This window comes from Phocoena sinus, chromosome 9 (assembly GCF_008692025.1).
Source record: "Phocoena sinus isolate mPhoSin1 chromosome 9, mPhoSin1.pri, whole genome shotgun sequence".
Lineage (NCBI taxonomy): Eukaryota > Metazoa > Chordata > Mammalia > Artiodactyla > Phocoenidae > Phocoena > Phocoena sinus.
Window position 1 is genome coordinate 5,285,665 of NC_045771.1, and position 21,531 is coordinate 5,307,195.

The 21,531-nt window shown below is 40.2% G+C and overlaps 1 protein-coding gene and 1 pseudogene across 1 annotated transcript in view; one reads left to right on the forward strand and one right to left on the reverse strand.

Moving 5' to 3' along the window:
* Positions 1-21,531, reverse strand: part of GALNTL5 (polypeptide N-acetylgalactosaminyltransferase like 5) — an 85,071-nt gene that overhangs the window by 2,997 nt on the left and 60,543 nt on the right. The window contains exons 8-9 of the mRNA XM_032642163.1: positions 19,652-19,769; positions 1,308-1,457 (exon numbers count right to left, since the gene is read on the reverse strand). Of these exons, the coding sequence (XP_032498054.1) occupies positions 1,308-1,457; positions 19,652-19,769 (268 nt within the window). The remainder of the gene's footprint in view (positions 1-1,307; positions 1,458-19,651; positions 19,770-21,531) is intronic.
* LOC116758994 lies at positions 15,947-16,508 on the forward strand (annotated as a pseudogene).

The window sequence follows — 21,531 nt, forward strand, 5'->3', positions numbered from 1 at the left end:
CTTTCTAGTATCGATATCTAATTATCCACACATAGATTATACGGTTTGATTTTTACCTGTTTTTAACTTTATAGAAATGGAAAAATACAGTATATATTCTATTGTGTTTGGCTGCTTTTGTCCACCATTATATCTTTCAGATTTACCTATACTGTTGTATGTATATTTAAAGTTGATTAAGTTTCATTGCTACATAGAATTATATCGTTAAACATATTTATTCATTCCACCCCTGATGAATATTTGTGTTGTATTCAGTTTTGGCTTACACAAACAATGCTGTTTATAAACATTCTTGTTCATGTGTTCTGGTGCACAAAAGCATGCTTTCTGTAGTGTATATACAGGATGGAATTGCTGGATCATGGGATATTCATGTCTTTTATTACTTGATATTGCCAAACTGTTTTCCAAAGTGAGTTTGTAACAATTAACACTCCCACCCAGTGTCTGAGACTTCCTGTGCTTGCCAACACATGGTCCTATCAGACTTTAAAAATGTTTTGCCGTGTATGTAGAAATATGTAGAAATATCTCATTGAGGTTTTAATTCATATTGCCCTGATTACTCAAGAAATTGAGTATTCTTACTTTTATAATTTAAAATAATAAATAAATATTAGATCAAGACCAGGACATATAATATCACAGAGAGATTCTTACATATTTCTACCCATGTATCTGAAAGGAGATCTTGTTGTTACTGTCCAAATTTGTTTGAACTTTCAAATTAAAATGAAGCTGCATCTATATGTTCTCTGTATGCGCATTCTAAAGGTCCCGGCAAGGGGCTTAAACCATGGGGAGATGCACAAATGAAGGGGCCTGGCTTTGATGTAAAAATCTTTGACTGTTGTGCTTCCCTGGTGGCGCAGTGGTTGAGAGTCCACCTGCCGATGCAGGGGACACGGGTTCGTGCCCCGGTCCGGGAGGCCGGAGCCAGTGCTCTGCAACGGAAGAGGCCACAGCATTGAGAGGTCCGCGTACGGCAAAAAAAAAAAATCTTTGACTGTTAGAGAAAAAAGGAGCAGAGGTTCTTGTGTGGTCCCCAAACCAGCTGCAGCTGCATCACTTGGGAGCTTGGTAGTAGAGGAAAAGAATCCAAAATTTGCAGGTGCAAGTGTAGCAGCTTAAAATGAACAAATTAAGAATAGCATCTGAAAATGGGTGGGTAAACAGCTGAAGGGTTGCCCTAATTTAAGGAAAAGTACAAAAATTGGTATCTAGAAAGCAGCAGCAGGCTTCTTTAGAGCCAGTCCCCCTCTGTACTCTCACTCATCTTTCCAAACCAGGGACACATCCTTCACCTTGTATTCATCTAGCCAAACGTGCACCAGTCTGAGATTATTATATGCCAAGGCTTTTACAATTCCAGTGTGGTTTGCAATGTGTTGCTTATCAATATGTCCTACTCGAGAGCAGGGGAGTATAAAGAGTTGGCCTCCACACATCCAGATCTAGACATAAGAAAAATAGAAAACATATTAATGATTAATGAGTGTTTGCTAGTAATAGGCAACTGCTGAACTAAAACAAAAATAACCATAGCTAACATTTATTCAGTTTCTTATTTCATTTGATCCTCACAACAACCCTATCATGTAGGTACTGTGATCATCCCTATTTTACAGATGAAGAAACTAACACATACATTGGTTAAGAAGCTTGCCCAGTGATATAGTGGCAGAGCACAAGGTTCAAACTCAGGAAATCTGGCCCTAGAGTCAGTGCGCTGAATGAGTCAGTGATCCTGCCTCACTTACACATGACCAGTTCTGATACTGATTATGTATGAAGACTGACAAGATATTTTATCTTAGGATATTCTCAAACAATATTCTGAGGGTAACATTTTCTGAGGTGATTAAGTACTGCTGGATATAAGCAAGTAAAAAGAGAAATATCAATCATGGCTGAATTCACTTATTCATCTTTTTTGTACTTAAAACACTTTAAAACGCTTATTTTTAATAACTTTTTATTACACAAAAGCAAAATATGACCATTGAAACACTAAGAAATGTAGAAAAGCACACACAGAAAAAAGTAAAAATAACTTTCTGTTTTAACACTGTCAGCCAATATTAATCCAAGTATGTATGTGTACATACATAGAAACACAACATTAAGATAACTTGCTTTTCTTCATTTGATATTATGTGAAGTTACTTTAAAAGTCTTGTATTGTTGGACATTTTGGTAGTCTTTGATTTTTATTATTATAGATAATACCACAAAAATGTGCTTGTAACATAAATCTTATGGATAGTACACTTGCATGACTCTTCTCTTTACTTTAATTCAGTGATTCTTGCATGGTCTCCAGACCAGCAGCATCAGCATCACTAGGGAACTTAGAAATGCAAATACTTGAGCCCACCCAGACTTACAGAACTAGGAAGTCTGGGTCTGGGGGCACAGTAATCTGTATTTTAACCAGCTCTTTAGGTGATTCTGATGTACACTGAAGTTTGAGAACCACTGTTCTAACTGATCAAGGTAATATATCCCAGTTTTATAGATATTTTCTTAGGTGGATTCACCTAATCATTTAGGGAACAGTAGTAGGAGAATAAGACTCACTGAAAACAATACTCAGAAGTATTATGGTGAAATATATCACTCAGATAGTCAGAAAGGATTATGTTAAAGAAAATGGAAAAGCAGAACTTCTGACGTAACATGAGACCTACTGACTGGTGCAGTCAACCTCTAGAGTTCTTTAGAAATACCCAGAAACATCCCAACAGAATGTCTAGAAAAATATCCATTGAATTCCTTCTCTAAAATGGATGGCTCAGTAGAAAAACCCTTAGACCAAAAGTCCAAAGAATTAGGTTCTTTTATCATCTCTGCCACATGCTTAGGATCAGACTATCCTCTCTGACTCTCATTTTCATCTGGAATTGAGAACTAAATAGTTGCTCATTTAAGCTACCACTTGGGGGTGCTTTGTTATGCAGCAAAAGCTAACTGGTACTAGCCACCTATAATGTCTTATTCTCTTTTTTTAAAGTGAGAACTTAAAGAAATTTGGAAAATCATTAATATCTGTTTAATAATTAGAATGGATACAGAAGTATCTATTATTATTGGTACATTCTTACATGTTTGAAATGTTTCTGTATTAAAAAAAGAAATCTGGCTATGAGTATAGAATAGAAAACAGAAGTCAAGTAACCAAAGTGATAAAGGAAGAATATAAGTAAAAAATGTATTTAAAAACTTTCTCAAAAATCAAATTGAGGGAAGCTATTGCAATGTAGCCCAGTGTTCATAGGACCCACAAAGTTGTTCTTTTCTTCTTGATTCATTCTCAAAGGGAAACATGATCCATCTGGACGTGACTTTTGCTCTGTTCTTTGCTCATGTAGGTGATGGTCAGCTTTCTTTCTCAGATATACTGCTGGAAGTAGTCTGTCCAGCTCCCAGTTTCTATTATTATTATTATTATTGGAGGAGGAAGAGGATGACAAGAAGGCAGAGCATCCCATTAAGAGTTAGTATAGTGTAGTGGTGCACAGCACAAACTCTAGGGCCACTCAGTGTGGTTCAAATCCCCTATGAGCTGTGTAATCTGGGGCAAGTTACTGAAGTTACTCAACCTATTTGTGTCTCAGTTTCCTCACCTGTAAAGTGAGAATAATAACAGTACCTGCGTCATGGGATTGTTATGAGCATTAGAAAATCTGATACTTGTAGAGTGCTTAGAGCTCTTGTTTTGTAAATGAGAGTGTATCTCTGTTGTACTGAAGTGCGGTAGACTGCAAGTGTGGTCACAAATGCTTTTCATTCTTACATGCATACTTAATTGCAATGTAACTGTACTTCATTCCATCAAGAAGCGAGGTTTATTTCTCCATCTCTTGAATCTGGTCTTGGCCTCATGATTTGCATTGGCCAACAGGACATTAACAAACGTGATGCAAACAAATGCCTGAAAAGTGTTTGTAGCGCTTTGGGACTTGCCTTCTCTTGCTGCTCTTGGGAACCTTGTGACCACTTCACTGTGAATGAGCCTCACTAGCCTGCCTGACAATGAGAGACAAATGACCTGGTCATTGCCACTGTTCCACCTATTATTGGGCCAATGTCCACATATGTAAATGAGGCCAGCCCATATGAGCCAGCACCAGCTGAGCCTCCCAATGAGCAGAGATGTGTAAGCAATACCAGTAGAAACCAGCCATCCTGGCTACGACCAAAAGAGCCACTTCAGCAATACAGTGAATTCTGAGGACTTAAAATTGATTGTTGTTTTAAGCCACTGTATTTTGGGACAGTTTGTTATACAGCAAAAGCTAACTGATACACGAGGGAACATATTTCTCTTAACCAGTTTTACTCATTAAGTAAATAGGACCTCCGTCCACTGAGTTGCTCATTCCAGAAACTTGGTGTGATAGATGGACATACTGTTCAGCAATATGATCTCACTCTCCACCCCTCACTAAGGGGTAGAGTATATTTCTCTGACACACTGACTTTGGGCTTGTCCATTTGACATGCTTTGGCCCATGGAATGTGAGCAGACACGATGCCTGTGGAGGCTTTAAATACGCTGTGTGGTTTGGCTTGACTTTTGCATTCCTGCTTATCAACATGAGAAGAATCTGCCCAGAGTTGCTACCAGAATGACGAGCAGAGCTGACCAAACTCAGAGCCCAGAGCCCAGCCCTGCCAGTGTAAATTCCGAGGCAGAGCCACGCTGGCCAACACAGAGACACAGGAAAGAAAAAAGCAGATGCTTCTTGCTCTAAGCCAACCAGTCTTTTTTTTTCTTTTTTTGTGCGGTACGCAGGCCTCTCACTGTTGTGGCCTCTCCCGTTGCGGAGCACAGGCTCCAGACGCGCAGGCCCAGCAGCGATGGTTCACGGGCCCAGCCACTCCACGGCATGTGGGATCTTCCCGGACCGGGGCACGAACTGTGTCCCCTGCATCGGCAGGCGGACTCTCAACCACTGTGCCACTAGGGGAGCCCAGCCAACCAGTTTTGAGCTCGTTTGTAACAAGCATCATCGTGGCATTAGCTGACTGATCATTGGGTTGTCCATGACACCCCTTTCTCTCGATAACCACGTAGCTGGTCAGTCTCTGGGTTTTGTCCATTCTACTTGTAAATATGCCTGGAATCTGTCCAGTTCTTTCCGTCGCCGTTGCTACTGCTCTGGTTCCATCCATTGTCACCCTTTGTCCAGGTTATTGTTAAGAACCTCCTGGTCTGCCTGCCTATCCTCCACTATGTCAGCCTCCACAGCCACTGTCACTGCCCTGCTTAAAACATACCAGTGGCATTTCATTGCATGTAAGACACACCTAAATCCTTACAGGGTCCTGCAGAGTCCTGCCCCTGCCTCCCTCTCCAGCTTCATCTTGCTGTTCTCTCCTCACTCATTCTGGTCCAGCCTCACTGGCCTTCTCCACTGACACATATGGGTTGGAAGGCGGTCCGCTTTCCAAGTCAGTGGGAAGAAACTGGGGCTCTTCTTGCTCTTTGTCTGTAATCTGCATTTGTGAGGGGAAGCAGGGGTGCATCATGAAACAAAGCCAGAGTAGGAGTTTCTCAGTCAGTCTTGCTGGCCTCACAGTTATGGGGGTGCCTCCCAGATTCCGGCTGCCTATTCATTTTAATTTCTAGTGGGATCTCATCTTTTCCAGTCTCAATAAATATCTTAGTAGAAAGTTAGGAGAGGCTGCTGCCCAGATACCATTTTAAATTAGAACTCTGGGAGAGCTGTAGCATGAAAAGAAAGGAAGGAACATTGGCTGAGAGCACTTTAGGTGGCAGAAGCTGTGTTAGATGCCTTATGCCCATTGCTGCAGTGAATGCACACAGTACCACTGCAAGGTGTCTATTATTCTGATCGTTTACACGTGGGGCCTTTTAGACTCTTGAGTGGTTCAACTACTCAGCAAATATTTCTCAACCACTTTTTACATAGTCAAAGTACCAGGTGCTGAGAACGCATTTTGAACAAGTCAGATCTTTCCCTGCCCTCATGGAGCTCACAGCTGGTGGGAACACACAACTGGCAGAGCCCAGCACAGAATAAAAATGGGGTCTCGGGTTCAAAAATTATTAAAAGTTTCAAGATGGCAACAGCAGAGCATTAAGCCAAGTGTGGGGTTCTTCTAAACATGGTACCACGTGCCACCACCCAGGCCGCATGTCTACACGGCCTGCCCTGCACACACAGACAGGAGACAACTGTGATACAGCACAGTAAGTGCTGTAATGGGGGAAGCATGCATAGGAGGGGAACGGATCCCAGACTTGGGTGTGTGTGTCTATGTGCGGGAGGCGGGTAAGGAAGAGAAGGTCAAGAAAGTCTTCCTGAAGAAATTACATCAAAGCTGTAGCTATGGATTACGGCGGTGGGGAAAGAGGAAAGTGAACAGAGGCAGGTGATGATTTAGAGGTAGAACTTCCCAGATAAGGTGAGGTCAACGTGGGGCAGGAGAGGGAGTATGGAGTCCAGGGAGGCTGGACATCACATGGGTGATGTGTGTGCAGATAACTGGTGGGGTGGGGGAGAGGTAGCATGTCATCCACTCATAGAGGGAACATGGGAGGAGGAATTTGGGTTTAGCATACCTGTGGGACACCCCTGCCGTGGTAACTTGCAGGCGATAGGCCACACAAGCTTATGACTCAGGAGAAGGAACTGGGAAGGAGCGAGAACTGGTGTCAACAGCATCCGTTAATCATGGGAACGTGATGTGGATGAGGTTACAGGGAAGGTGGAGAGAACAGAGAAAGAGGGGCTTAGGGAAACCCCTTAGGGGTGGAAATTCCGTGCAGATGGGCCAAGAAAAGTAACCCAGTGAGGCAGTGGGGAGCCACGGTCCGAGCAGGGGGCTGGGTGCTGGGCAACTTGCCTAATCCTCTACTGTGTCAACGCAGGACAATTGCCTTCAGCCTTTCTCTACCGCAGGCGTGTGGTTTGCTCTCAAATCACAGCATCCAAGGGATGCAGCAACCTTGGGCCGAATCCGAGCTGGCACCCGTGTCTAAGAGGCTCAGTCTGGAGGGTGAGGTAGGTGAACCTCCAAGCATAGGGCAGGGCCCCAGTTCCTGCAGGAGTGTATCTTGCCCCTTGGGGGACACCAGGATGGAACCCTGGGGCAGTGTGGCCAGACACAGAGCAGGTTGTCTGTTCTCTCAGGGAAACAGAAATGCTAATCTGGAGCCTGGTTATGAGGCCTATTCCGAGGTTGGGAGTGAAGCTGCAGCTCCGTGGGCACCCAGCGAGTCATCATTTTCCACGAGCAATGGTAACACTGAGCTCAGGTCAACTAAAACAAATTCAGGGCATTGGAGGCTTCCAATATATGGCCAGCCTTAGAGAGAAGTGACTTAGAAACAGGGTAAACCCGAGCTGAGGGGCGGGGGGGGCGTTGCTTAAGATCTGAAGTTGAGTAAATCATACAAGGCAGGAAACGATAGGTTTGGAGCACACTACTTATGATTGCTGTGAGTTTGGGCAAGTCAGACTACCTCTCTGTGCCTCGGTTTCCCCGTTATGAACAGGAGATGATGCTGGTACCTACCTCACAGGTTTATTATGAGGATTAAATGAGTTAACATCTGTAACATTTCAGAGCAGTGCATGTCACACATAATAAGAACTTGGAAATGAAATACATTTTTATCCTTTACATCTGAACTTAAATGCCATTTCTGCCGTGGCAGACACACACCTCCCCTAAGACAAGGCTAGGTTCACCTTTTATATGATCTCACAGTACTCTGTATTTCCCCTTCATTGCATTTATCAGAAATAAAACTAAATAACTACTCATCTCACTCTACCGCAGATACTGGTAGAATGGAAGCTTTATGTCATTCGAAACCACTTTTGCTTTGAGTGCTACTGTATTTTAGCACCCATCACGGTGCTTGGCATGTGACAGGTTCTCAATAAATACTGCTGAACGAGTGAATGAATGAATGAATGAGGATTGTGTCTTCTGAATGCCCAGCATGTGGCACAGCCTGATGCAGGAGGTGCTCCTTAAATGATGGCTGTGTTGAACACTGAACTTAACTAGAACACTCAAGAGAGCCCTAAACTGAAACGAGATTTGGTCAGACCACCATACAGGTGTTAGTTACAGCCATGGGAGTTGATGTAGGTATATTACGAAAAGTATTAACAAGGGGACGGCACAGACGCTGGCCGAAGAGAACAGAGGAGCCACCACAGGTCCTGGTGGCCCTGCCCTGCCGGGTGCTACCACTTTTGTTTCTGGGCCATGGGAAGGCTGAGATGCGGAGAAGGGAGGCGTGACAGGCGGCAGGTGGGAGGTATTCGGCTGGCTCAGAGTAGAGGTTCTTTCCCATCAGATAAGGAAAGAGTGCACTAAGTTAACAACAAGCATGGCTTCACAGGTGCAGAGCGGCTACATGTCAGCCCTGAGCCCTGAAGAGCACGAGGGGTAAGAAGAGAGGGTTGACAAGGGGAGCAGTCTTGGGAGCACCCATGTTTAAGAGACACACAGGAGAAATTCCTGTGAAGGAGATTGAGAACAGCTGAGCGATACAAGGGGCTTTTCTTGGATTTTGCCCTAAAACCCAAGAAAACTTCTGGAAAAGACTGGTGTACCATGTCAAATGCTACAGTAACCTCAAGCACACGGAAGACCAAAAGCCATCCATTAGGGACACGAATATGAAACTAATGCCAGTGCCGTATATGATGTCAGAGGAAGGATGCTGAGGGCCTCCAGGATCTGATTTACTGGAACGAAGAGTGAGAAATGAAGTAGATGCAGGTGTAGCTGATCTTCCCTTAGGAAAAACCAGGTTACTTGGGTAGAGAGGGCTGCTGGTGTCGAGAGAGTGCCTAGCTATTTATCAATTTACATGTTTGTTTATGAAAAGAGAGAGCCAAGCACACTTAAAACGTACGAAGGGGCCATTTGGAATCAAGTAGCTGAAAATATTGAAGCAAAGATAATGAGTGCAGTTGAGTAATAAGTTTGCTGTTATTTGCTGTCTGGAGGGAAGGTAAAGCCAAGATAAGGAATACACTCTTTTTTTTTTTTTTACTGTATGATATCACTTGTAATGTGGAATCTAAACAATACAAATGAATGTATATGCAAAACAGAAACAGATTCACAGATATAGAAAACAAACTAGTTCTTACCAAGCGGGGAGGGGCAAGGTAGGGCTATGGGATTAAGAGATACAAACTACTATGTCTAAAATAGATAAGCAAGAAGGATATATTGTATAGCACGGGGAATTATAGCCATTATCTTGTAATAACTTTTAGTGGAGACTTACCTGTAAAAATACTGAATCACTATGCTGTACACCTGAAACTAATACAATACTGTAAACCAACTATATTTCAATAAAAATTTTTAAATAATACAAATGAATCTATATACAAAACAGAAACAGATTCACAGACAGAAAACAAACTTATGGTTACCAAAGGAGAGAAGGAGTGGGGGAGGGACAGATTAGGAGTGTGTGACTAACAGATGGGAACTATTATACTGTATATAAAATAGATAAGCAACAAGGATTTACTGTATAGCACAAGGAATTATATCAAATATCTTGTAGTAACCTATAATGGAATATAATCTGAAAAAGAAAAACTGAATCACTATGCTGTACACCCGAAACTCATACAATATTGTAAATCAAATATACTTCAATTAAAAATAATTTTTTTTAATGGTGGAATTTCGAATCCCCAAGATTCTGTTTCTTTGATTAGAAATCAGTATTTTTCTGAAATATTTATTGTTCATTAGTATTCCTTTAAAAGTCTTAAAATTCATTTATGTATATAATGCAACACCATTCCAAACCTTAGGGATTGATTTTGAAATTGCTGAAGTGATTGAGAAGAACAAATTACACTTAGAAAATCCTGAAAATGAAGAGTAACAAGGGACTTACTCTACCAATTAATAGACTTTATCGTGAAGCTACAGAAAATATCAATGCACGTGATTGGCTCAACAACTGGCAAATGGATCAGTTGAACACAGAAAGACCTAAGTATATATGATAATTTAATTTGTTAAAAAATGTGTCATGCCCGTTTCTTTCTCTTCATAATTGTCACTTGATTAACAATTTGAAAAAAATGCAGAACTTTAACTCCTATCATGCACGAAAGTCTAAATGTAGTAGAGAATTAAATATAAACAATGTCATAAAACTATTAGAAAAAAATTATATGAAAAATTATTGGATTTGAGAATTATAAAAGTTAAAAAGCAAACTTAAAGCAAATATTTTACTTGTTTAAAAGCCTTTAGTATTTAGCCTTTTACCATTATATAATATCTATTTTCCGTTTATTGCTTTTAATCTTAAATGCCAATTTTATGTTAATATTGCCACTTCAGCATTTCTGGTTTTGTTTATTCACCTAGTATTTTCATTTTTTTTAAATTTTATTTAATTTTTTAACTTAATTTTATTTATTTTTTAATACAGCAGGTTCCTATTAGTCATCCATTTCATACACATCAGTGTATACATGTCAATCCCAATCGCCCAATTCATCCCACCCCACCCTCACCCCCACCCCCCGTGGCCTTCCCCCCTTGGTGTCCATACGTCTGTTCTCTACATCTGTGTCTCAACTTTTGCCCTGCAAACTGGTTCATCTGTACCATTTTTCTAGGTTCCACATATATGCGTTAATATATGATATTTGTTTTTCTCTTTCTGACTTATTTCACTCTCTATGACAGTCTCTAGATCCATCCACGTCTCAACAAATGACCCAATTTCCTTCCCTTTTATGGCTGAGTAATATTCCATTGTATATATGTACCACATCTTCTTTACCCACTCATCTGTTGATGGGCATTTAGGTTGCTTCCATGACCTGGCTATTGTAAATAGTGCTGCAATGAATATTGGGGTGCATGTGTCTTTTTGAATTGTGGTTTTCTCTGGGTATATGCCCAGTAGTGGGATTGCTGGATCATATGGTAATTTTTGTTTTTTAAGGAACCTCCATACTGTTCTTCATAGTGGCTGTATCAACTTACACTCCCACCAACAGTGCAAGAGGGTTCCCTTTGCTCCACACCCTCTCCAGCATTTATTGTTTGTAGATTCTCTGATGATGCCCATTCTAACTGCTGTGAGGTGATACCTCATTGTGGTTTTCATTTGCATTTCTCTAATAATTAGTGATGTTGAGCAGCTTTTCATGTGCTTCTGGGCCATCTGTATGTTTTCTTTGGAGAAATGTCTATTTACGTCTTCTGCATATTTTTGGATTGGGTTGTTTGTTTCTTTATAAACCTGCATGAGCTGTTTATATATTCTGGAGATCAATCCTTTGTCCGTTGATCCATTTGCAAATATTTTCTCCCATTGTGAGGGCTGTCTTTTGGTCTTGTTTGTAGTTTCCTTTGCTGTGCAAAAGCTTTTAAGTTTCATTAGGTCCCATTTGTTTATTTTTGTTTTTATTTCCATTACTCTAGGAGGTGGATCAAAAAAGATCTTGCTGTGATTTATGTCAAAGAGTGTTCCTCCTATGTTTTCCTCTAAGAGTTTTATAGTGTCTGGTCTTACATTTAGGTTTTGAATCCATTTTATTTTTGTGTATGGTGTTAGGGAGTGTTCTAATTTCATTCATTTACATGTAGCTGTCTAGTTTTCCCAGCACCACTTATTGAAGAGGCTGTCTTTTCTCCATTGTATATCCTTGCCTCCTTTGTCATAGATTAGTTGACCACAGGTGTGTGGCTTATCTCTGGGCTTTCTATCTTGTTCCATTGATCTATGTTCCTGTTTTTGTGCCAGAACCATATTGTCTTGATTACTGTAGCCTTGTAGTATAGTCTGAAGTTAGGGAGTCTGATTCCTACAGCTCCGTTTTTTTCCCTCAAGACTGCTTTGGCTATTTGGGGTCTTTTTTGTCTCCATACAAATTTTAAGATTTTTTGTTCTAATTCCATAAAAAATGCCATTGGTAATTTGATAGGGATTGCATTGAATCTGTAGATTGCTTTGGGTAGTAGAGTCATTTTCACAATATTGATTCTTCCAATCCAACATGGTGTGTCTCTCCAACTGTTGGTATCATCTTTAATTTCTTTCATCAGTGTCTTATAGTTTTCTGCATACAGGTCTTTTGTCTCCCTAGGTAGGTTTATTCCTAGGTATTTTATTTTCATTGCAATGGTGAATGGGAGTGTTTCCTTAATTTCTCTTTCAGATTTTTCATCATTAGTGTATAGGAATGCAAGAGATTTCTGTGCATTAATTTTGTATCCTGCAACTTTACCAAATTCATTGATTACCTCCAGTAGTTTCCTGGTGGCATTTTTAGGATTCTCTATGTATAGTATCATGTCATCTGCAAACAGTGACAGTTTTACTTCTTTTCCAACTTGTATTCCTTTTACTTCTTTTTCTTCTCTGATTGCCGTGGCTAGGACTTCCAAAACTATGTTGAATAATAGTGGTAAGAGTGGACATCCCTGTCTTGTTCCTGATCTTAGAGGGAATGCTTTCAGTTTTTCACAATTGAGAATGATGTTTGCTGTGGGTTTGTCATATATGGCCTTTATTATGTCGAGGTAGGTTCCCTCTATGCCCACTTTCTGGAGAGTTTTTATCATAAATGGCTGTTGAATTTTGTCAAAAGCTTTATCTGCATCTATTGAGATGATCATATGGTTTTTGTTCTTCAATTTGTTAATATGGTGTATCACATTGATTGATTTGTGTATATTGAAGAATCCTTGCATCCCTGGGATAAATCCCATTTGATCATGGTGTATGATCCTTTTAATGTGTTGCTGGATGGTGTTTGCTAGAATTTTGTTGAGGATTTTTGTTTGTTTGTTTGTTTTTCGGTATGCAGGCCTCTCACTTTTGTGGCCTCCCCCGTTGCGGAGCACAGGCTCCGGACGCGCAGGCTAAGCGGCCATGGCTCACGGGCCCAGCCGCTCTGCAGCATGTGGGATCTTCCCGGACCGGGGCACAAACCCGTGTCCCCTGCATCGGCAGGTGGACTCTCAACCACTGCGCCACCAGGGAAGCCCTTGTTGAGGATTTTGGATCTATATTCATCAGTGATATTGGTCTGTAATTTTCTTTTTTTGTAGTATCTTTGACTGGTTTTGGTATCAGGGTGACGGTGGCCTCCATAGAATGAGTTTGGGAGTGTTCTTTCCTCTGCAGTTTTTTGGAAGAGTTTGAGAAGGATGGGTGTTAGCTCTTCTGTAAATGTTTGATGGAATTCACCTGTGAAGCCTTCCAGTCCTGGACTTTTGTTTGTTGGAAGATTTTTAATCACAGTTTCAGTTTCATTACTTGTGATTGGTCTGTTCATATTTTCTGTTTCTTCCTGGTTCAGTCTTGGAAGGTTATACCTTTCTAAGAATTTGTCCATTTCTTCCAGGTTGTCCATTTTATTGGCATAGAGTTGCTTGTAGTAGTCTCTTAGGACGCTTTGTATTTCTGCGGTTTCTGTTGTAACTTCCCCTTTTTCATTTCTAATTTTATTCATTTGAATCCTCTCCCTCTTTTTCTTGATGAGTCTGGCTAATGGTTTATCAATTTTGTTTATCTTCTCAAAGAACCAGCTCTTAGTTTTATTGATATTTGCTCTTGTTTCCATTTCATTTATTTCTGCTCTGATCTTTATGATTTACTTCCTTCTGCTAACTTTGGGTTTTGTTTGTTCTTCTTTCTCTAGTTCCTTTAGGTGTAGGTTAGATTCTTTATTTGAGATTTTTCTTGTTTCTTGAGGTAGGCTTGTATAGCTATAAACTTCCCTCTTAGAACTGCTTTTGCTGCATCCCATAGGTTTTGGATCATCGTGTTTTCTTTGTCATTTGTCTCTAGGTATTTTTTGATTTCCTCTTTGATTTCTTCAGTGATCTCTTGGGTATTTAGTAACATATTGTTTAGCCTCCACGTGTTTGTGGTTTTTACGTTTTTTTCCCTGTAATTGATTTCTACTCTCATAGCACTGTGGTCAGAAAAGATGCTTGATATGATTTCAATTTTCTTAAATTTACCGAGGCTTGACTTGTGACCCAAGATGTGATCTATCCTGGAGAATTTTCCATGAGCACTTGAGAAGAGAGTGTAACCTGCTGTTTTTGGATGGAATGTCCTATAAATATCAATTAAATCTATCTTTTCTACTGTGTCATTTAAAGCTTCTGTCTCCTTATTTATTTTCATTGTGGATGATCTGTCCATTGGTGTAAGTGAGGTGTTAAAGTCCCCCACTATTATTGTGGTACTGTCAATTTCCTCTTTTATAGCTGTTAGCAGTTGCTTTATGTATTGAGGTGCTCCTATGTTGGGTGCATATATATTTATACTTGTTATATCTTCTTCTTGGATTGATCCCTTGATCATTATATAGTGTCCTTGTCTCTTGTAACAGTCTTTATTTTAAAGTCTATTTTATCTGATATGAGTGTTGCTCTCCAGCTTTCTTTTGATTCCCATTTGCATGGAATATCTTTTTCCATCCCCTCACTTTCAGTCTGTATGTGTCCCTAGATCTGAAGTGGGTCTCTTGTAGACAGCATATGTATGGGTCTTGTTTTTGTATCCATTCAGCCAGCCTGTGTCTTTTGATTGGAGCATTTAATCCATTCACATTTAAGGTAATTATCAATATGTGTGTTCCTTGACCATTTTCTTAATTGTTTTGGCTTTGTTATTGTAGGTCCTTTCTTTCTCTTGTGTTTCCCACTTAGAGAAGTTCCTTTAGCATTTGTTGTAGAGCTGGTTTGGTGGTGCTGAATGCTCTTAGCTTTTGCTTGTCTGTCAAGCTTTTGATTTCTCCATCAAATCTGAATGAGATCCTTGCTGGGTAGAGTAATCTTGGTTGTACGTTCTTCCCTTTCATCGCTTTAAGTATATCACGCCCCTCCCTTCTGGCTTGTGGAGTTTCTGCTGAGAAATCAGCTGTTAACCTTATGGGAGTTCCCTTGTATGTTATTTGTTGTTTTTCCCTTGCTGCTTTTAATTTTTCTTTGTCTTTAATTTTTACCAATTTGATTACTATGTGTCTCGTTGTGTTTCTCCTTGGGTTTATCCTGCCTGGGACTCGCTGCACTTCCTGGACTTGGGTGGCTATTTCCTCTCCCATGTTATAGAAGTTTTCGACTATAATCTCTTCAAATATTTTCTCTGGTCCTTTCTCTCTCTCTTCTCCTTCTGGGACCCCTATAATGTGAATGTTATTGCGTTTAATGTTGTCCCAGAGGTCTCGTAGGCTGTCTTCATTTCTTTTCATTCTTTTTTCTTTATTCTGTTCTGCAGCAGTGAATTCCACCATTCTGTCTTCCAGGTCACTTATCCGTTCTTCTGCCTCAGTTGTCCTGCTACTGATTTCTTCTAGTGTAGTTTTCCTTTCAGTTATTGTATTGTTCATCTCTGTTTGTTTGTTCTTTAATCCTTCTAGGTCTTTGTTAAAACATTCCTTGCATCTTCTTGATCTTTGCCTCCATTCTTTTTCTGAGGTCCTGGATCATCTTCAGTATCATTATTCTGAATTCTTTTTCTGGAAGGTTGCCTATCTCCACTTCATTTAGTTGTTTTTCTGGGGTTTTATCTTGTTCCTTCATCTGGTATATAGCCCTCTGCCTTTTCATCTTGTCTATCTTTCTGTGAATGTGGTTTTTGTTCCACAGGCTGCAGGATTGTAGTTCTTGCTTCTGCTGTCTGCCCTCTGGTGGATGAGGCTATCTAAGAGGCTTGTGTACGTTTCTACACTCACTTTTTAAATATGTATCATTCACAAAATCGATTCTATTCTCAGACACAAGAATGTGCTTATTAAGTTGCGAGGTCCTGAAAGGGGGACTATTTCATATGCTTCATTCTCAGAGGGCAATGCAATAAAATGAGAAATAATCAACCAATCAATAGAAAGCACCAGAGGCATGGATGTTACAAAAATAATGCCTGGGACGGCAGGGCATGGAGGAGTGCGGTGAGTCCTAGCCAACCGCGGGCTGCAGCAATGTGCGCCCAGGCGGTGATCACAGCTGTGGCGCCCCCTCATGGGCCCCCAAGGATGCCTGGATGGGCACACACTCTAAGTATTTAGAAATGATGGAATTAGATATAGGAGATGCTGCCCGAGTTTATATAGCATTATTGGTTTACCTGGACCTCATGGAGAGTAAAAGTTGGCACATGAAGTAAACTGTGTGGGATTATCAGATCTCCAGCTCATCTGCCTTCTTGGTACCGAGAAGGACAAGGGTTACAGACAGTGGTGCCTACACCCGTCAGTGCTTCCCTCAGCCATAACAGGATAAGGGAGATCTTGAAGGCTTCTCGAAAATTGCAAGGTGATCCAGATTTGCCGATGTCTTTTACTTCCACCATAGTGGAGTTTGACTCCACAACAGTCTATTACAAACCTACTGATGGATTTATGCTGCCAGATCCTCAGAATACTTCCCTTAGAAGATGACACCTATCTTTCCCGATGCTTGCTTTATTCACACAAGATTGGACTTAGACCCCTCAGCCTGATTCATCTTTTATCTCAGACCTAGTCAGGGTTGACTTAGCTGGGCCCATTCCATAAGTTTTCTTTTCAAGAATAAAACTTTCCCAGATAGAGGAATTAATTTTATTGAAAAATATAGGCTAGTTGCTCTAGAACTTTCTCATCTGGAGACAGTTTAATTATAGTTGTATACAAGTTTATGTCTAGGGTGTGCTCAGAAGGGTAGAACATTGCTGAGGCTGCTACCTCTTTCCATTACTCAACCCTCTCAATGCCTTTTGGTCACTACAGCTAGCCTGGAGTGGCATTTCATGCATACTTTGACACCTGGAGAGTTTACTTTAGTCTGCTTTTTCATCCCCAATAGAAAGTATTCTTTCAACTGCTTTTTTTCATGTTGCAATTACTGTTACTTCCCTCTTTGGTTGACTTTAAATCAAAACTAAAAATATCCTCCTCCAGAGTGTAAAATTAAATGTCTAGATTAATAGGGACCAGAGAATTGCTACCTACACGAGTACTGGGTCTTTTTCTTCTGTTCTTATTACCACCTGTACTGTATCATAGCTAGAATATTACAAGGGAGATAGTAGGGGACAGTGTTAACCTTAAAAACATCTTTCTTAAGTAGACCCAGTTTTTCCACCTTTGTTAATGCCTCCCAATTAAGTTGCCTAAAGTATAAACAATTATATGGAAAAGATGTTTCAAGTGACATTTTGGGGCATATAATAGTCCAAATTATAAATGACTTAAAAGTTTAAGGCAAGGGTGAGCAAAATTTTTCTGGAAAGGGCCAGAAAGGAAATATTTTAGGCTTTTCAGGTCATATAGGCTTTCTCACAACTTCTCAGCTCTGCTGTTTGTAGGACAAAAATAACCATAGACAGTATCTAAATGAATGGATATGGCTGTATTCCAATAAAACTTATTTGCAAATGCAGGGCCATAGTTTTCCAACCCCTGGTCTGGGGAAATAGTCAATAAACATATATAGCTAATGAATGGTATGTTATGCATCTATTAAAAATTAGTCATGAATATACTGAAAAACATGAGAAAATATTTAGTATCAAAAAGCAAGATACAAAAGTGTATGAATGCATATGATTATGGCTATAAATAACACACCAAGTATATAATAAAAAGATGACAAAATAAATTACTAACTGGTTATAATAGGATGGCAGGGCAGGAAATGCATGACTTTACCTTTCTTCAATATTTTAGTTTTTCTCCATTTGTATTATTTTTATAATAAAAATGTTTTTAAATAAATAAATAAAAATAATGCCCGGATCAGAAGGGAACAAATGAGTAGGAAAAAAAAAAAGCAATGAAAATAACAAACTTACAGGATACTGCCAAACAGGGACTTGAAGGAAAAATATATTGCTCTAGATATTCCTATATTCAAAGTAAGGTATCTGAAGCATTACGAGAGAAGACTGTGCTTAAACTAACTTTTAAAAAATGTAGAAAGTAGCCCGCCAAAAGAAGGAAGAGGGAGATAAAATCCAAAGCAGAAAAAAACTGGAAAAACACAAAAAGCAAATCTGGTGAACATCTTAATACATGCTAAGAGAAACGCAGTTCAAAGTATAATCGCTGCAGATGACTTCAGAGAGTATAAAGAGCAGTTGGCAAAATTAAAGCGGAACAATAATGGCTGTCACTTATTTATCAGCTCCGATAAACTCTTATCTTTACAACAACCCTGTAATAGAGAGAATTCTTTTCTTCATTTTACTTGTAAGGAAACTAAAGCTCAGAGAGAATAGGAATTTAGCCATAAATGAAGCTGTTTTCTCTACACCCAGTTGTCTCTGTTGGGAAAAGAGACAAAGCAGAGAAAAGGGAGAAAAAGATGTGAAGGGCAATGATGGCGAGCTCACAGCCCAGACTTTTATGCACAGTTCAAAATGATCATTATAAAAATCTATTAGAATTCAGTCAAATACAAAAAATTACCTATGATTAACATATGATAAACATTTGAATAGCTTAGTATTTTCTTCAGACTCTCCAGGAATATCTACTTTGTACCTTATTCTCCACCCTCATTACTTCATTAAATTTCTTTTTTGTTTTGGCCACGCCATGTGGCTTGTGGGATCTTAGTTCCCCTACCAGGGACTGAACCCGGGCCCTCAGCCGTGAAAGCAGGGAGTCCTAACCACTGGATCACCAGGGAATTCCCATATTAAATCTTTATAAAATTCTGAGAATGGCATTTTTACTTATTCCTGTTTAACAGATGAGGAAACCGAGAACTAGAAAAATGAATGACCTGCCAAGGATCATACAGCAAGTGAGTGGTAGGGCTGAGACTCACCCTAATGTCTAGTGCTTCAATATATTAGGATTTTTTAAAAAATTAAATCTATTATTTTTATTGAGACATAATTTATACACCACCAGAAATCCACGTTTCAAAGGCTACAACTCGGTGATTTTCAGTATTTTCACAAGGTTGTACAATCATTACCACCGTCTAACTCTGGAATATTTTACCGCCCCACAAAGAAAACTGGTACCTGTTAGCAGTCACTCTCCTCCCTCAGCCCCTGGCAACCACTAATTTATTTTCTATTTCTATGGATTTGCTTAGCCTGGACATTTCACACAAATGGACTCATAAATATATGGCCTTTTATGTCTGGCTTCTTTTACTTACCATGTTTTCAAGTTTCATCCCTGTTGTGGCAGGTATCTCAGGATTTAAGAGTTAGGAGAAAACTTATTAGACATCTTCTACCAAATCCTCTCACTTTACAGATGGAGAAACTGAGACTTAACATACCCCATAAATTCAGCGACACCCAAGTCCCCTACCTCCTAATCCTGTGTTTTTTCAACACACTACTAATACCAAGACAATCAGAATAATAAAAAAGAGATTCCACAAACAGATAAAAATATCACATTAATCTGACATACCATATATTAGAAAAAGCATAGGTAAGAAAATCTGGTCTTTTGTTAAAGGTTTTCCATTTCTGTGAGGAATCCCATAAATCATTTACTTCATGTGACACCTGAACGGCACCAGATGCTTGTGTAGGGAAACAGGGTGTCGCTGCCACAGCACATTACATGACTTGGAGTTAGATTTTACTTTCTGTGTACAAAGGTAACTATTTAAAACAAAAAGTCTTAATTACCCTTAGTGAAAGTTCCAAATTTTCTCCTCCCCAGAGATTCATGCCTTTGTCGTACTGTCCGATTTCATTAAAATAATGCCTATTTATAGCAAAAATTCCTCCAGCCATTGCAGGTGACCTAAAAAGGACACACAAATATTAAATTTATTCCATAAATTCAGTCATTATGGGTTTTGGCCAAAACTATATTAAATATTAGTGATACCAGTTAAAAACTAGAAAACACCCATACTAACACCAAAATTATCTTAATATACATTGAAGTATGTAAAATTACTAAGGTAAAATCACAACTACCACAAAATAGGCAACAAGAGCTTTAACTTAGCTCTCATCAAATTTTGTAAGCAATCTATTCTAAAACGTTGTCTTGGTGACGGAAAATTTTCTTTAGTATGTGAGCTTCCCACAGGGATGATGATTGAATTGGGTAGTGGGAATTTAGAGGTCTCCCTTTCTAAAGGCATTAAGCGAATTGTCATATTTACTTCTGGGAAAACCATAATGTTATATAGCACCTTTTTTGGTGGGCCAACAGCAGAGCCCAATAATACCAAACTATGTAGTTTGAAAATAATTACAGTTCCATTCATTCATTGTTCCAAAAAGTCTATGTAAAGCCACTATGATGTGTTAGGGATAAATCAGTTAATCAACAAGCAAAGGTGGAAGTAGGGAGACTAGTTAGAGGTTGTTGTGATGGTCCCAGAGGAAGATGATGGCATCTTGGATAAGGGTATAGCAATGAAGGAGATGAGATGTGGCTGAATTCTATATAAGTTTTGAAGATGGAGCCAGCAGACTTGCTATGGGTGGGATGTGCAGGGTTGGAGGAAGTTTGGCCTGGATAACCTGGAAGATGGCGTTACCATGCACTGATTTGTTTGTTTGTCTGTTTTGACCGCGTTGCAGCACGTGGGATCTTAGTTCCCCAACCAGGGATGGAACCCGTGCCCCCTACAGTGGAAGCGCAGAGTCCTAACCGCTGGACCGCCAGGGAAGCCCCTAGAGTTACCATGCACTGAGACGGGGAATGCTACGGTGGAACGAAGTTTTTGGTGGGAAGATTCAGTTTTGGACATATCTGAGGTGTCTGTTCAGCATGAAAGTGGAGATGCCAGTAGGCAGCTGGATAGGGGAGTCTGGTGTTCTGAGAGAGGTCAGAGCCTGAGAGTCACCAGTACAAGGTGGATGAGAAGCAATGGGTGAGCGAGGGGAGGTGAAGAGGACAGAGCCCTGGGCACTTCAGCAGTGAGAGGTCGGGGAGGAGAGGAGGAATCAGCAAAGGGCATGGAATAAACCAGCGGTGAAGTAGGAGCGAGAGCTGGGGGCTCTGGTGGTCTGGGGGCCGTGGGAAGAGTGCCCGTCAAAGAGGAGGGAGAGGCCAGCAGCATGGACACGGCTGACAGGCCACATGAGACTAGGACTGAGGACTGGACAAGACAGTGTGAAGCTAGCGGGGAGGGCAAAGCCTGACTGCAGTGAGCTTAGAGTTGAGTGAACTGTTTAACAGAACTGGAGAGAGCGATACCGACGACTCTTTCTAGGTGGTTTAATACAAAGGAGAGAAAAGGAAAGGGGAAATGGCTGATAAAATAAAATCATTTGATTTTTTTAATTGTGAGAGAGAGCAGCACGCCTGTAGTCTCCTAGGAGTCATCCTATCTGGTAACTGGACGAAGCTGGTCCCTGCATATCCCCCTCCCTGGGGGCCACGAGTGTCATTGGTGGACGCTTAAGGCCACGATTTTCCTTGCTTGTTCTAAGTTTCACCCACCTTTTATTTTTGTCATTAGAACTATTGTAAGTAGGGGAAAAAATATATCTTCAGATATGAATGCTAATTCATGGCTAATACCTAAAATTAATTTTTTTCCTTT